Source organism: Centruroides sculpturatus, unplaced genomic scaffold (genome assembly GCF_000671375.1).
Source record: "Centruroides sculpturatus isolate CEXI.00-Female unplaced genomic scaffold, Cexi_2.0 scaffold67, whole genome shotgun sequence".
Lineage (NCBI taxonomy): Eukaryota > Metazoa > Arthropoda > Arachnida > Scorpiones > Buthidae > Centruroides > Centruroides sculpturatus.
In genome coordinates this window covers 993,694-1,008,579 of record NW_019384305.1, presented here as the reverse complement: position 1 = coordinate 1,008,579, position 14,886 = coordinate 993,694, and the positions used below count along the sequence as shown (strand labels likewise).

At 30.0% G+C, this 14,886-nt stretch overlaps 1 protein-coding gene across 1 annotated transcript; it reads right to left on the bottom strand.

Moving 5' to 3' along the window:
• Positions 1-3,462: 3,462 nt before the first annotated feature.
• On the bottom strand, positions 3,463-12,650 carry LOC111618599 (nose resistant to fluoxetine protein 6-like). Its single transcript, XM_023360153.1, has 18 exons — positions 12,647-12,650; positions 10,964-11,190; positions 10,793-10,871; positions 10,271-10,497; positions 10,069-10,183; positions 9,901-9,994; positions 9,712-9,815; positions 9,406-9,621; positions 8,528-8,692; positions 5,975-6,071; positions 5,394-5,483; positions 5,159-5,324; positions 5,011-5,090; positions 4,812-4,934; positions 4,616-4,736; positions 4,351-4,537; positions 4,136-4,278; positions 3,463-4,066 (listed from the first exon to the last, which is right to left on the bottom strand). The coding sequence occupies exons 1-18, from the start codon at positions 12,648-12,650 to the stop codon at positions 3,788-3,790; spliced, it is 2,517 nt and encodes an 838-aa protein (XP_023215921.1). The 3' UTR covers positions 3,463-3,787.
• Positions 12,651-14,886: the final 2,236 nt, after the last annotated feature.

Below are 14,886 nucleotides of genomic sequence, written 5' to 3'. Positions count from 1 at the left end.
CTCTCGACATGTACTTCTTCATACCTCTATGCTGGTAAGAACATCGGGCAGTACGATTTTATAAACAAGACATAAGGATGCCTGTGGAGAAAATTGAGTTTGGTTTTGTAGAACATTTCAAAGATAAAAGTTAATTGTAAAATGAAATATTGCAAATTTTCTAATATAAAACGTATAAATTATTTCTAAAAAGCAATGAATAATTTTATTAAATAACACAAAAAAAATTCGAGTAAGAGATTGAAAATTCAGTAGAAAAATCTTAAGATTAAAAGAAGTTAAGAACGAAAGTTTATATATTCCTTAGAATAATTTTATAATATACTAGCAGACCCCGCCACGCGTTGTTGTGGCTCAAAGTGTATAAATGTATAACACTTCCCCGTGTGGGGGGAAATTTTTCGAAAAATTTCTTTTTAGTGTACGTTCTCTTGGCGTGCCCTATTAAAACGGAATCAAAAACACAAAAAACCGCATCTAAAATAGTAGAAATAGAAGCAGAGTTCTTTATGGTAAGCCTTAATCCTGTTCATCTCCCCCCAGTGGGGGGAATTTCGACACGTATATTATATAAAAACACGTGCGTATTCGAATGCAGCGTTGTGTGAAAATTTCAAAGGAATTGGTAGGAACAAACGAACATTACATTTTTATTTATATAGATAGATAGATGATGATCTACTTTAGTCCATCCTCACAGAAAAGCAAACTTAGGGCGTCATACTCGTAGCGCCATCTGTTGGACATATAAGCCAACCCTAGACAAAAATCCATTGTAGTTTTATTTAATTAATAAAAAATCTGCAGGTTTGATTAGTGGTAAACATTCCGGGGGTCATAAAGATGCTACAGTTAAAATTTGGTAACGATTGGTTCAGTAGTTTTCACGGTTAGTGGTCACAAACGAAAAATACGTTGTCTCTTTATATAATAGTATAGATATAGATATAGATTGTATAATTTTAAATATTTTGAAAATGAACATTAGACAAAAGACAAATTTGACGTTCAACAAAGCAAATTTTTTCGTAATAAATTAATTGTGACTGTAGTGTATTTACACCACTGTCAGAATTATGTTAGTCCAGCTTCTTGCCATCACGAAGTACCGACATCTCGTGGTAAAAAGCAGAACTACAGCTACGGAATCGTTCTGTAATTAGACGCCAGTTTCAGGAGGATAATTCCCTAGTTCTTTAATGCTGCTTTTGTATCTCCACTTGCCGCTTCTCTAGTAACCTGTATGTTATAAAGATTGTTTCTGTTTTTAAATCGATAAAACCACCCACGACTAGCTACGAAATTTTCACTCTTATCGCCTTTTTCATTCTGAATAAGGTTAAAAAAATTTTTCTCTCTTTTTCCATTATAATTGCTTGACTTAATGGCATATTGCGTTTATTCAACTTCATTGTCAATCCAGATGGAAAGTCGTTTTTTCCATTTCCTCAAACACATTGCTTCTGGTACGGATAATTTTTGTTGACGAAGTTGTGGTTGTATTTGCTGATGATACGATTTTTTTTTCTTTATTTTTTAAAATTGTCCGTATTGTTGAAGTTGACAAATTTAATGCAGTGCCTCGAGGAATTCCAATACTACCGCGTAATACCGAAACAGCGCTAAGCTGGATCTTACTGTACATGGTTTCTACTGTACAGGAGCAAGCCACTACTAATTTCGGGTGGAGTGTAATTAAAAATTTCAACCCGGATTGTTACCATGTGACTATAAATAATTGTTCGTTAAGAGATTGTATTTATTCAATTATTTTTTTACTTGGCTGGGAGTCACTGCCGTGACTTTCGATGCTATTTAATCATAATATACCAACATATTTATTATTATATGTGTTGGTATGTGGCTTAATGTACATAAATATACAATCTACAATACTGTACATGTAGTCTTATGAGACTTATAGGAAGTGTTTCCTATAAGTTTCTTTCCCATATCTATTATTAGACATTTATTTAAATCAAAAATTATAAACTGTTATTAACATTTATTTCTGATATATTTTAACTATAATTTACTATATAATTTACTATTATTGTTGGATTTATATAAAGTATATTAAGAATAAGGTTAGTCGAACGGCGCAAGGTTACGAGATAGGCGTGTATCGCTGCACAACTTTATCTCCATCTATCGAAGAACACTTAAATTACTCCTGTGCATGGAAGATTTTTTAGAATGGTCCCCATAGCAATACAGATTACTTTTTTTAAATTTTAAATGGTAGAATTTACCATTTATATACGATACATATACACAAGCAAGTTTTTATGTGCTATGTACTATACAATACATAAGAGTAATGCAATTACACTCGGCCTTTGGTTCATTTTTGCGTCTTTAAGGGAATGAATGCATATGTACTCCCTCTGGCTTCAATTTGTCTTGAAAAGGGGTCGAGTGCCTTTGTTACTTTGATGTGTTTGATACAATTCGTGGTTTTGTTTTATTTATTTTCGTTTAAAAATTGCTGTGGTGTGGCACTTCAATAGTCCTTTGACTCTACTGAGATGGCATAATATAACACTTATTATGGATTAACATTTCCACAGAAATCTGGCAACATTCAACGCTAGTGTCACTTGGTACAGTTGCCTATATCGTTAATTTGGCAGGAATGTTGTTAAATTACTGAAATTTGTATATTTCATGAAATTTCTCTACTCTATTTGCACTAAAAAGACCTCTTTTTTTCAAACCCATCTTCTGTTTGGCTAGGTCCACAACGTGATGGCCGTGTGATAAGGGACAGGTGCCAACATATCTGAAACAAACCACTCTCCGAAAAATTCCTAGACTTTTTCGACTGCCCAAACTCGAACCCGGATCCTCAGAACGGTATGTCTTAATCAAATCCATCCTGGATTCGGGTCAGGCCCATCTGGAAAAGCCAGAAATTGAATGAAGGAGTGCGACATATCAAAGGCAGACTTCATATAACTCATGATATTTCACGTTATTTGTCCACAAGCTATATAGCCATGTCCAATCCTATTGGGAAATTATGCCACGTCTTATAATTTTCATTATAAACTATGACATTAGGATCTTTCTCAATGGCAAAATGATGTAAATGATGCCAATGTTTCTAATGCAAGTTACTCAACGAAAGGACACGAAACATAATAGTTTATATATCAACTGCAGAAGATATGTCTTCTGTTCAACATTAAGTTCATATTATAACTGTTCAATTGCAATGTGCACGAAGATTTTGCTCGTTAAAATCATCGTCTGAGATTAAGCAAACAGGAACAGGGATTTCTTTTGATGAAATTACTTCATAATATTTGAACAACTTCATTGAAACTTAATCTTACGTTTAATTCTTGTTTCTAAAAGTATTTTTAACGCAATTAATCAACACCCCTTAATTAAATAAATATATATTTATCTCTTATTTAATAATCTCTACTTCAAAAATAAAAAAGATATATATGAAAAGCTATTTTAAAATATTTAATTATAAAAATTATACATAATAACAATTTGTTCGATAATTGCTCTCAATATTATACAAAGAATGTCTATTTTAAATATTCTAAAATAATATAAACACATTTGATTTTAAAACATTAAAATAAAAACAATGTTGATAAACTTTTTTACTAGAAAATATATGAAATTATGTATTGTAAACAATTATTTATAACAATGGTGACAAAAAAAACGTGTGTAAATGTATGAAATTAAATTGATTATATAACATACAACATTGGTGCTACACTTAGAATGGTTTATAAATGTGTGCTAATGATGTGTTACAGCTTTACAGATGACTGGAAAATCCTTTGTTTTCGATTCCTCCATTATTCGTTATTCCATGTGTAATTCCATTCGAATTTTGTGATATGAATCTTGGTTTCATTTCAGTTTCGCTGTTTTTAGCTAAAGAATCTAATTTTCCATTAGAACTTACGTCAAAAGATTCATTTCTTTTCCTAGAAAATATAATTTTTTCCAAATTCATAAAAGGTGATTCTAACATTAAAGAAACGACAAGAGCAATTCCCAAAGATATCATAAAATGACCAAATATCAGGTATATCTGTAATGAAATTTACGTTCAAATTTAAATAAATTTTCCGGTAATTTATAATATGTAAATATTACTCACACCAGTGTGATGGGATGGATACATTCTTTCGTGTTGGTAAGCCATGTATACCCATTGGACTAATGGATGAATTAAATATATTGTAAAGCTTAGCCTACTGAAAGGAATCCACGCTTTCCAACTGAGTATGGTATTTATAAATCCTAAAATAATAAATATATAATTATTTATTACTTGAATATTATTTAAAAGTAATGTAATTTGGATTTATTTACCTGCATGGCCTGTAATACAAGCATATATTAACCATGCCACAGAAAGTGACCAGGCAGTTTTAGAAAATGCTGAATAAATCGTAGCAATTTCCACAGAGTAACCATATCCACCATTCCATGGTGCAGTGGAATAAACTATTGACATAGCAATGGCAGTAGAAGACAGCCATAAAGCAATTTGAATAATCTAAAATTAATTCATTTCTCTTATTTAAAATATTAAATTTTCTTTAAAAAAATATAATAGAATTTAGGATATTCTTACTGGTTTAATTTGTATCTTTGGTTTCCTCAAAAATAGATATCCAAGAGCCATTCCCACCATGTAAGGCCCTATATGAATGTAAGGTTTGAAGTATTGCAGAGACAATGCGTAAGCCCTGTCACTGTATTAAAATATTTTTTTTTCTTAATTTAATTATAATTCTTATAAATTATGAGAAATTATATTTAAAATTTACTCTGGATCTGGTGTTCCGGCTAGTGGTGTGGGTGGTAAATCGTTAAAGTAGTTAATGAGACCGGCAGTAATGGTTGCAGCTGCAGTGATAAAAGATCCAGTAATAACAGCGATGACGGGCCATCTGTTTATTTGATACAGAAGAAAGAATTATAACGTATTTATCGTTTCTGTATAATATATTTAACGGGTATAATTACTTTATTAAAGGTATTAACACGGCAAGACCCAATAGATGAAGCTGGAAATCTACAGCCATATACCATGATGATTCAATGCACTAAATGAAATTAATTTATAAATTAGTGATTTTCTTATTACGAAATTAAAACAATAATTACTACTTACCATTTCGTCAGAATTAATGAAGTTATTTAAGAAAATTAAATTGGTCCACCAATTTTTTCTACATTTATCGAGAAAAAAATCTAAAGTTACGTGCCAAATTGGACCACTTCCCAATAATGGTAAAAAGAACATGGATGCCACACTCATAAAATATGCAGGACTTAATCTATATTAATAGAAAATATTAATACATAGAATGAATTTAAAAATTTAGTAAATAAATTTATATTTTTACCTCCATAAACGATGAAATATGTACAGTTTAATATCTAAATGTATCCCCTTCTCTTTTGCTTTCAAAATACCATAAACAGAAAGAAAACCGCTAAAAATAAATAAATAAATAATGCAAAAATTAAACAGTAATTAAATTTATTTTCAATTATAATCATTTAAAATTTTATTTCTGTTAAGAAATAACAATGTTTTGTTATATACCTTGCTCGAAATTGAAAATAAAAGTGTTCATTTATATTAATGTATCACACTTCAGGGGGAATTTATACACGAACAAAACATCTCTCTTATGGTCTAGTTGGCCTTACACTTTATAAGGTCTCACGTTTATAGTTTTATTATAATACTAGCAAATAAGTACTTACTGTGAATACGATATGGATGAAGAGTACACTTAGATACTGTGTTATCTATTGTATATAGGCCTACATGTACAGTACATAAGTGTGTATTTTACATTCTTTTACCTGTACTTATCTGATTTTTCTCATTTATTTATTTACAAAGGTAAGGAGTTACTCTATTGATGTTTTTTAGATAAATTTTAAAGATTATTTTTCTTAAAAAATAATATTTTACCTCAAGAAAAAGAAAGAATCGACGGCAGGAGCCGAATTTAGTACTACTTGGAATGGTATACTTTCAGAAAAAACTTCTCCAACCATGCTGGCGTGTTCTAAATTATAAAAAGAAAAGTCATTTAAAACACTAATAATTGAATTTTCGTGTCTAAATTTAATAATAAAATAGAAAAAGAAATAAACAAAACAAGACTCAAGAATGTACAGAATGTTTTATTTAATATAAAATATAACATTTTTTAAATGTTTCTTTACGTAATGGCATTTTTAAGATTTGAATGTACTGTACAAACACCAAAACAGGATTGACAGCTGTGACTTCTGCAGCTTGAAGAATTTCCTATTGTCAGAAATGTACTGTACAACGCTCGGTTGTGCTTGTTTAGGTGCTTGAAAACTTTGCTGCCTTTTCCTGTCCAAGTTGTTTTCTAAGTTTTGAATAAACAAGTCCATAGGTAGAGAAAATTCTCTCAATTCCCTCTGAAGAAGCCACTGATACGTTCAGCTGTGTAACTAATTTTAAAACAGATTCATCAATTCTGTCACTTAGTGACTGCCACCGTGTAAGAGGAGTGATATTAGGTGTGACACAGACTCAGCAAACGTGTGTTGCAGAAATGGGGTAGTTTTTTCCAAGTATTTTAAAACTGAAGGCATAGCGTGGCACAGAGTTAGTGCAGCATCTTTCGTACTGTCTGTGAACTTTGCACCCTGGTATCTTGGATCCAGAAGATGTGCTAAAAGGTCTGTGATAGCCATATTAAATTTGTCTTTGGCTTGTTTGCGTGACTCCAGTGATTCCAAGTTGTTGCAAGTCATTTTGAACACTATAAAAGTAATAATATCATTAGATGTAAAAAAACGTGCTTTTATAGAAAAACTATATGAAAAATTTAAAATAACTTTTACTGTATTTGATAAATATAGCTGCAGAGATTGTTATTCTTTCATTTGACAAGCGTGAAAATTTACACGTGCAGTCTATATTGTTTACAAACCAGTTGACATTGAGAACAGCTGGTGAATGTTTTCTCGGGACGTTGGTAAGAATGGTGAAAGTTTAGAACGATTTAATTACTTTAATTAAGAAAAAAAACTCTCATAAAAAAACAACAAGGCAATNATGTATTATATTATACTTAAATATAATTAAAAAACTTTTACATAAAAATAACAAGTGTTCAGGATATAAAGATAACGTAATTACTGATGCATAAATTAATGTTAAAATGTAATTTTATAATACTTGAACGGATTACTGACCTTTAAATTGGGTAATAAAATAACTATAAATTCGTTTAAAAGTAATAAATTAATAATAAAATTAAAGTTAAATTTTTTTTATGATGCTATAAATTTTATTATTAATTTACTTTTAGTTTTCTAACTTGTTGTCACTTAATAGAATTATCAAGTACGGTGTTTAAAGATGTTTTCTAGATAATAATAATAATAATTTTTTGTGATAGAATATTGCGTGAGATAAAACTAAATATATTTTTTTAAATGGCATTCAAGTTTATTCTCTGTCACGCAAATTGTTTTTTATTCTCGTTTGAAAAAACACTTAAGATTTACGCTCTATTCATTAACAGGAATAGATGATAATGATAGAAAAAACAACAAGGCAATTAATATGCTAATTAATAAAATGTTATAAAAAATTTTCATAGATCATAGATAAGAATATATATGTATTAACCCATAGATTTTTGGAAAAGGACCGTTTTTTTTCGTAACGCTATGGAGATAACTAGGGCGAAGAACTAAAGAATATCTATATAGATACAAATTGAGTTATGATCCAGTAAGTTATAGAAAATTTTAAAAGTTATAATGGTTCGAAATACTCACCCAACTGTTGCAATTCCTGTATATCATCCTGTATGTAGTTATCTTCAATACGTTTTATCATACTAGCGACTAATCCAACCATTTCTTTCCTACATATTTTGAATTACACCCTGCATGCTTGTTTTCCTGGATTTTCAGAAATTATTTTGTATTGTTTCCAGATATTATAAAGCCTTCTTCCTGCACTCATTTTAACAAGTAACAACGATAATAATAATGTCTTTTTCCATCCAAGTAATATTACAATACATTAGCTGTATTACTAACAGTATTAAGGTTTAAGTATAAAATCTTCAGGCTCTTTCTGTTACTATTCTGTAACTTAAACTTATAGTAACCAAAGCATCCCATGTTGTCACTATAGTGCTCTTTTGTTTTCAAAAATATAACAGAAAGCAATGAATATCATAATACAAGAATATTGTAAAATAGATCGAAATAAATGAAGATTTATTTGTTTATTTATAACAAGTAAAGTAGTGTAGTGGGATCCTTTGATTCAAGATCTCATATTTAAGTAATCTGAAGAACATTTGTTACAAGTTATTCATTCAAATACAAGTATTTCTGTGTATTACGGTAGAAAAATCTTATATTTTTCAAATAATACAATTGTTTAATGTTAATTTCATATACTAGAAGCTTTAAAAAGTTAAGACACTATTTGTTTTAGTAATATTTTCTATAAAATACTCACTTAGCGTGCCATAATTGACGTACAAGTAAGAATGACAAACAACGACCCAACATATGGTAAAAAATCGAAAGCCATAAAGACATGGAAGAGCATCTGGTGCAATGTCTGTACTCATCAATCTCGGGAAATTCTTCTTTAATGAGAAACAAAGAAACACTCTCATAGCTAATTAGTAAATAATAANAGTAAGTTATAGAAAATTTTAAAAGTTATAATGGTTCGAAATACTCACCCAACTGTTGCAATTCCTGTATATCATCCTGTATGTAGTTATCTTCAATACGTTTTATCATACTAGCGACTAATCCAACCATTTCTTTCCTACATATTTTGAATTACACCCTGCATGCTTGTTTTCCTGGATTTTCAGAAATTATTTTGTATTGTTTCCAGATATTATAAAGCCTTCTTCCTGCACTCATTTTAACAAGTAACAACGATAATAACAATGTCTTTTTCCATCCAAGTAATATTACAATACATTAGCTGTATTACTAACAGTATTAAGGTTTAAGTATAAAATCTTCAGGCTCTTTCTGTTACTATTCTGTAACTTAAACTTATAGTAACCAAAGCATCCCATGTTGTCACTATAGTGCTCTTTTGTTTTCAAAAATATAACAGAAAGCAATGAATATCATAATACAAGAATATTGTAAAATAGATCGAAATAAATGAAGATTTATTTGTTTATTTATAACAAGTAAAGTAGTGTAGTGGGATCCTTTGATTCAAGATCTCATATTTAAGTAATCTGAAGAACATTTGTTACAAGTTATTCATTCAAATACAAGTATTTCTGTGTATTACGGTAGAAAAATCTTATATTTTTCAAATAATACAATTGTTTAATGTTAATTTCATATACTAGAAGCTTTAAAAAGTTAAGACACTATTTGTTTTAGTAATATTTTCTATAAAATACTCACTTAGCGTGCCATAATTGACGTACAAGTAAGAATGACAAACAACGACCCAACATATGGTAAAAAATCGAAAGCCATAAAGACATGGAAGAGCATCTGGTGCAATGTCTGTACTCATCAATCTCGGGAAATTCTTCTTTAATGAGAAACAAAGAAACACTCTCATAGCTAATTAGTAAATAATAATAATAAAATAAAAACATAATTAAAATATTTATCATCATTATATTTAATATTATTAATTAAAATTTTCTTTACTTGTGGAAGTGTAAAATGATGATTTCTGCATTGCTTTCCTTGTCAAAATTACGTCCAGTAAAGTACTTATAAGTGTTATTAGTCCAAGGAATGATACAATAGCTCTAAATTAAAAATAAATTTAGTTTTTTACCTTTATTATTTCATAAATTTTATTATAAAAATGTATTAAAAAATAAATAAACTAACATATACGTCGCTTGAAATGGAGAAATTTTCTTTGATTCTTTAATTTCACAATGAGGAACATTCGAATATCCAGCTATTTCGAAATGTTTTGGAACTAAAAATATATTTTATTTATTTATTTATAGAAAATAAATTGAATATTTTAATATATATTTTTAAATATCTTACATTGTGAACATATATTTAATATATCATTATTGGTGCATGTAGAAGGAAAACATACTCCAAATCTCATGCTAAGAAAGTAAAAATAATGAGCCAGTTTTGCATTTTCACCTTGAACCTATAGGAAAAATAAAAGAAAAAACAGTAAATTTTATTTTTACAGAAGAAATTATAAAGAAAAAAAAGTATAGAAAATATAACTTACAGTTCCTGATAAACTGAGATTTTTTAATACAGGTACAATAGATTTATGAGTGTAAAATCTAGGTTTTGGTGGTACTAAAGGGCGAAAATCGTATAAACAATATTTTCCTGTAAATCTTAACTTTCCATTTTCTATAGCTTCTATATCTAAACATTCTTTATAAGATCCAAAGGCTGCAATACTTCCTGTTAACATTCCTCCTGGTGGTTTACCCCAAGCATCTCCCACTATAAATGAATATTCGATCAATTATTTACAGTAAAATACGTATAAAAATGTATTATATTATACTTAAATATAATTAAAAAACTTTTACATAAAAATAACAAGTGTTCAGGATATAAAGATAACGTAATTACTGATGCATAAATTAATGTTAAAATGTAATTTTATAATACTTGAACGGATTACTGACCTTTAAATTGGGTAATAAAATAACTATAAATTCGTTTAAAAGTAATAAATTAATAATAAAATTAAATTGAAAGAAGCATAGAATATTTAATATATCATTATTGGTGCATGTAGAAGGAAAACATACTCCAAATCTCATGCTAAGAAAGTAAAAATAATGAGCCAGTTTTGCATTTTCACCTTGAACCTATAGGAAAAATAAAAGAAAAAACAGTAAATTTTATTTTTATAGAAGAAATTATATGTAAAAAAAATATATATATAGAAAATATAACTTACAGTTCCTGATAAACTGAGATTTTTTAATACAGGTACAATAGATTTATGAGTGTAAAATCTAGGTTTTGGTGGTACTAAAGGGCGAAAATCGTATAAACAATATTTTCCTCTAAATCTTAACTTTCCATTTTCTATAGCTTCTATATCTAAACATTCTTTATAAGATCCAAAGGCTGCAATACTTCCTGTTAACATTCCTCCTGGTGGTTTACCCCAAGCATCTCCCACTATAAATGAATATTCGATCAATTATTTACAGTAAAATACGTATAAAAATGTATTATATTATACTTAAATATAATTAAAAAACTTTTACATAAAAATAACAAGTGTTCAGGATATAAAGATAACGTAATTACTGATGCATAAATTAATGTTAAAATGTAATTTTATAATACTTGAACGGATTACTGACCTTTAAATTGGGTAATAAAATAACTATAAATTCGTTTAAAAGTAATAAATTAATAATAAAATTAAAGTTAAATTTTTTTTATGATGCTATAAATTTTATTATTAATTTACTTTTAGTTTTCTAACTTGTTGTCACTTAATAGAATTATCAAGTACGGTGTTTAAAGATGTTTTCTAGATAATAATAATAATAATTTTTTGTGATAGAATATTGCGTGAGATAAAACTAAATATATTTTTTTAAATGGCATTCAAGTTTATTCTCTGTCACGCAAATTGTTTTTTATTCTCGTTTGAAAAAACACTTAAGATTTACGCTCTATTCATTAACAGGAATAGATGATAATGATAGATGATTAGGAGGTGTTTTTGCTATTCTAAATTATAAATTAACGTATCATAATATTATATTATGAAAGAAAAACATTCTATTCATCATCATATAATAGAAAAATCATCATAAAATAGAAAAATCATCACCACAATGAATAGACGATGATGACGAAAAATCATCACCATCATCATTTATCCATTTAAATTTTGTTTTTTTTTATATTCAGGAAAAGTGTATCTATCGAAATATAATTGATAGGAAGATATAGGAAGATAAAAATAACTGTTAACAATGTCAAGGATGTTAACACAATAACCTTTGTGATGTGAATTAATAATATATTAATATTTCTTTTGTTTCTTAAATTACACACCTAATTATAATGAAGATTATTATTATTATTTATTATCGTTTATTTATGAGATTTTTTTTTAAAACATCTTTAAAGTTTATTAGGTAAATTGATAGATTATATTAAAGCAAGGTAGGAATATAAATATATATATATATATAAAGCACATGTCAGTGGGTATATCAAGTCTTAAGTGCTAAAAATGGAAAAGGCGTTTGAATAACCTTTTTAAAGGGGATAATTATTCTGAAATTTTTTAAAAATTATCCTTCAAAATGAACGAAATTACTTAAGAATTTTGTATATTTTTTTAAAAAATCCCAAACTATTGTACACATCTGGAATTAAAAAAAAAAATTAATAGCCCAGGAGAATGTCAAATTCATATATTTATCATACCGTGACAGACAGACGGACATTTTTTTTTATAATTTTACACTTATGTGATTATTAAATGCAATTAAAATATAGAAATCTGGTATTTATTAAGTATCACTTGTCAAAAATATTCTATTTACGAGTTTGTTGACCGGTCATACGATAGCGAGTAAGAGACTTATTTGCCATCACGTTGAACACTGACCCATATCTATAAAAAGAATTAATTCTTCCATTAAGAAGAAAACAGACATTTTCCTGTAAAAGTATCGTTTACCAGATACGTTGAAATTATACAATGACGTTGACATAGAAAAAAAAAATTGTGTCATCCTCGTGAAAAAAATTCATTAATCATAATTCGAGATAACTTATCTTGCTTTGTATTTAAAGAGTATTAACATATTTTAATTAATCTTAATATAATTAGCCTTATATTATACACCTTTTGTTAAATCTTATCTATTTTTTTATATTGCAGATAAGGCTTGGTAATGCTTGCGCTTTGTTATTCTTATAATTGTGATCAGATACGTAAAGAAACATATCAGGCTATATGCCTGATATAGGCTTATATATATATATATAAGCCTATTAGATGTGTGTGTATATATATATATATATATCCATAGTATTTCCTAGTTCCTGTTTATTCTGTAGCTACTCTCTTCTACAAGTACAGTACTCCATTTTGTATCTACTCACTTTATTCTATAGGTACTGTACTGTACTGTACTTTCTTTATTCTACAGGTACAGTACTTTATTTTGTAGCTACTCTGTTTACTTAACAAGTACTCTATTGTGAAGACACTGACTTATTTTGTAGGTTCTCTGTTTACTCCGTAAGATACGCAATGTCGCAGGTACCCTTAAATCGTGGGTAGATATTCAGTAACAGAATTTCATTCATAAAAATATATTGTATTTATAGACACGGTTCCTTTTTTCCCGTCTATTGTGATTATTTTAAATGGTCCGACGTTAATTTCGGGGTCGATCTCGGTGGCAGACATAACGAAAATACTTTTCTTGGCAAGAAGATCTCGGTGTAGAGTATTGGCAGAGCGTGACCCGCCGTTCGCATTTTTATGAGGCGAATGCGTTTCTACTCGTCGAGATGAGGCCGAATTAAGGTGGCGAAAGGTGGGGAAGTGGCCTCGAGCGCGGATTTTCTTCCATACTAAAGGAAACTGCCTCGTGGTTTGGCCTTCGTCGTTTTATACCAAAGGAATTGTCACATTAAACCCATCCAGTTTCGAGCTGCCCCTTCTCCCGGGTTTCTTTCCGGGATCCGCGCTGTTATTGCCGTGTAATGTGGGAGAAACTGCGATTTCTGGTGTCGTTAAATCGAATGGAGCGTCGATTTATTTCATATTAACGTGTAAATTATCCGATGTAACGTTCCCGCATATCTTTTTTCTTTCCGGCGGCCATCGATTGTTACGTAACACGTCCGAAATCACGCGAAATCGAATGGATTTTCGATGGGGTCGAACCCTCGTGGGCGTCTCTACGCTCGATTTCTGTCATTGGTCGATACCCGGTACGACATCGCAATACGTAACGTGGCGCTTCCACGTAAATTATGATAATTTTAAGTCGAGTTTCGATTGAATGGGAGCATTGGGCCCTCTGTCTCCCCCCGTTGTGGATCATGGATACGGAAAAAAGGCCCTTTCGGTGCCCGCCAGGTCATTATACTGATATTACAAAACAATTACGACGTTCCCGGAGTGACGTAGATAAGGATCGAGTGCGCTTCCGACCAATCGGATCGTTTGTCTTATTGTTTTCTTAAGGCCTGTGTTCCTGCGCGAGTATTGTTGGAATCGTTAGTTCGGGCAGCAAACCCCGCTAAAGCGTAATTTTATTAATTGCTTCGTTTTAACGTTCCTCCATCGAGAGACGGGGTTGTTTCTAATTACGAACTCGCTTGTCGTAGCATATTTGCATCTAAATACAGTCATCAGTATAGCGAGCACCCGATATAGCGTTGGTCTTGTTATTCTTTACGTATATAGTGAATTAGTAGAGAATATATGCCGAACTCTCGAAGGTTTTTGTTCGATATATCGAGAAGCCACTCGATATAGCGACTTAAGTAATCCAACAGGGGAGTGATCTGTGTTTAAAACAATAGTCTAGAGTTGTCCTAAGGCTTTAAAAAAGGCCTTTAATTTCTGACGAAGAGGGCACGTGGCGTTTTTGACGAAGAGGGCACGTGGCAGCTCTGTCCAAAATTACAATTCTCGCCGCGACTTCGTTTATATTGACGACACTAGCGAAGATCGATCGTTGTCGGAGAGAAAATAGTCCGGTAGAATTCTCGCTCGTCGCCCAGCGAGTGGAGCGAAATCGCTTCGGATTTTTGGCAAATTTCCACGCGAGAATCACGCACGCGCTCCCCCTTTCGCTTTGTCAAAATGGGGATCGGGGCGCAGGG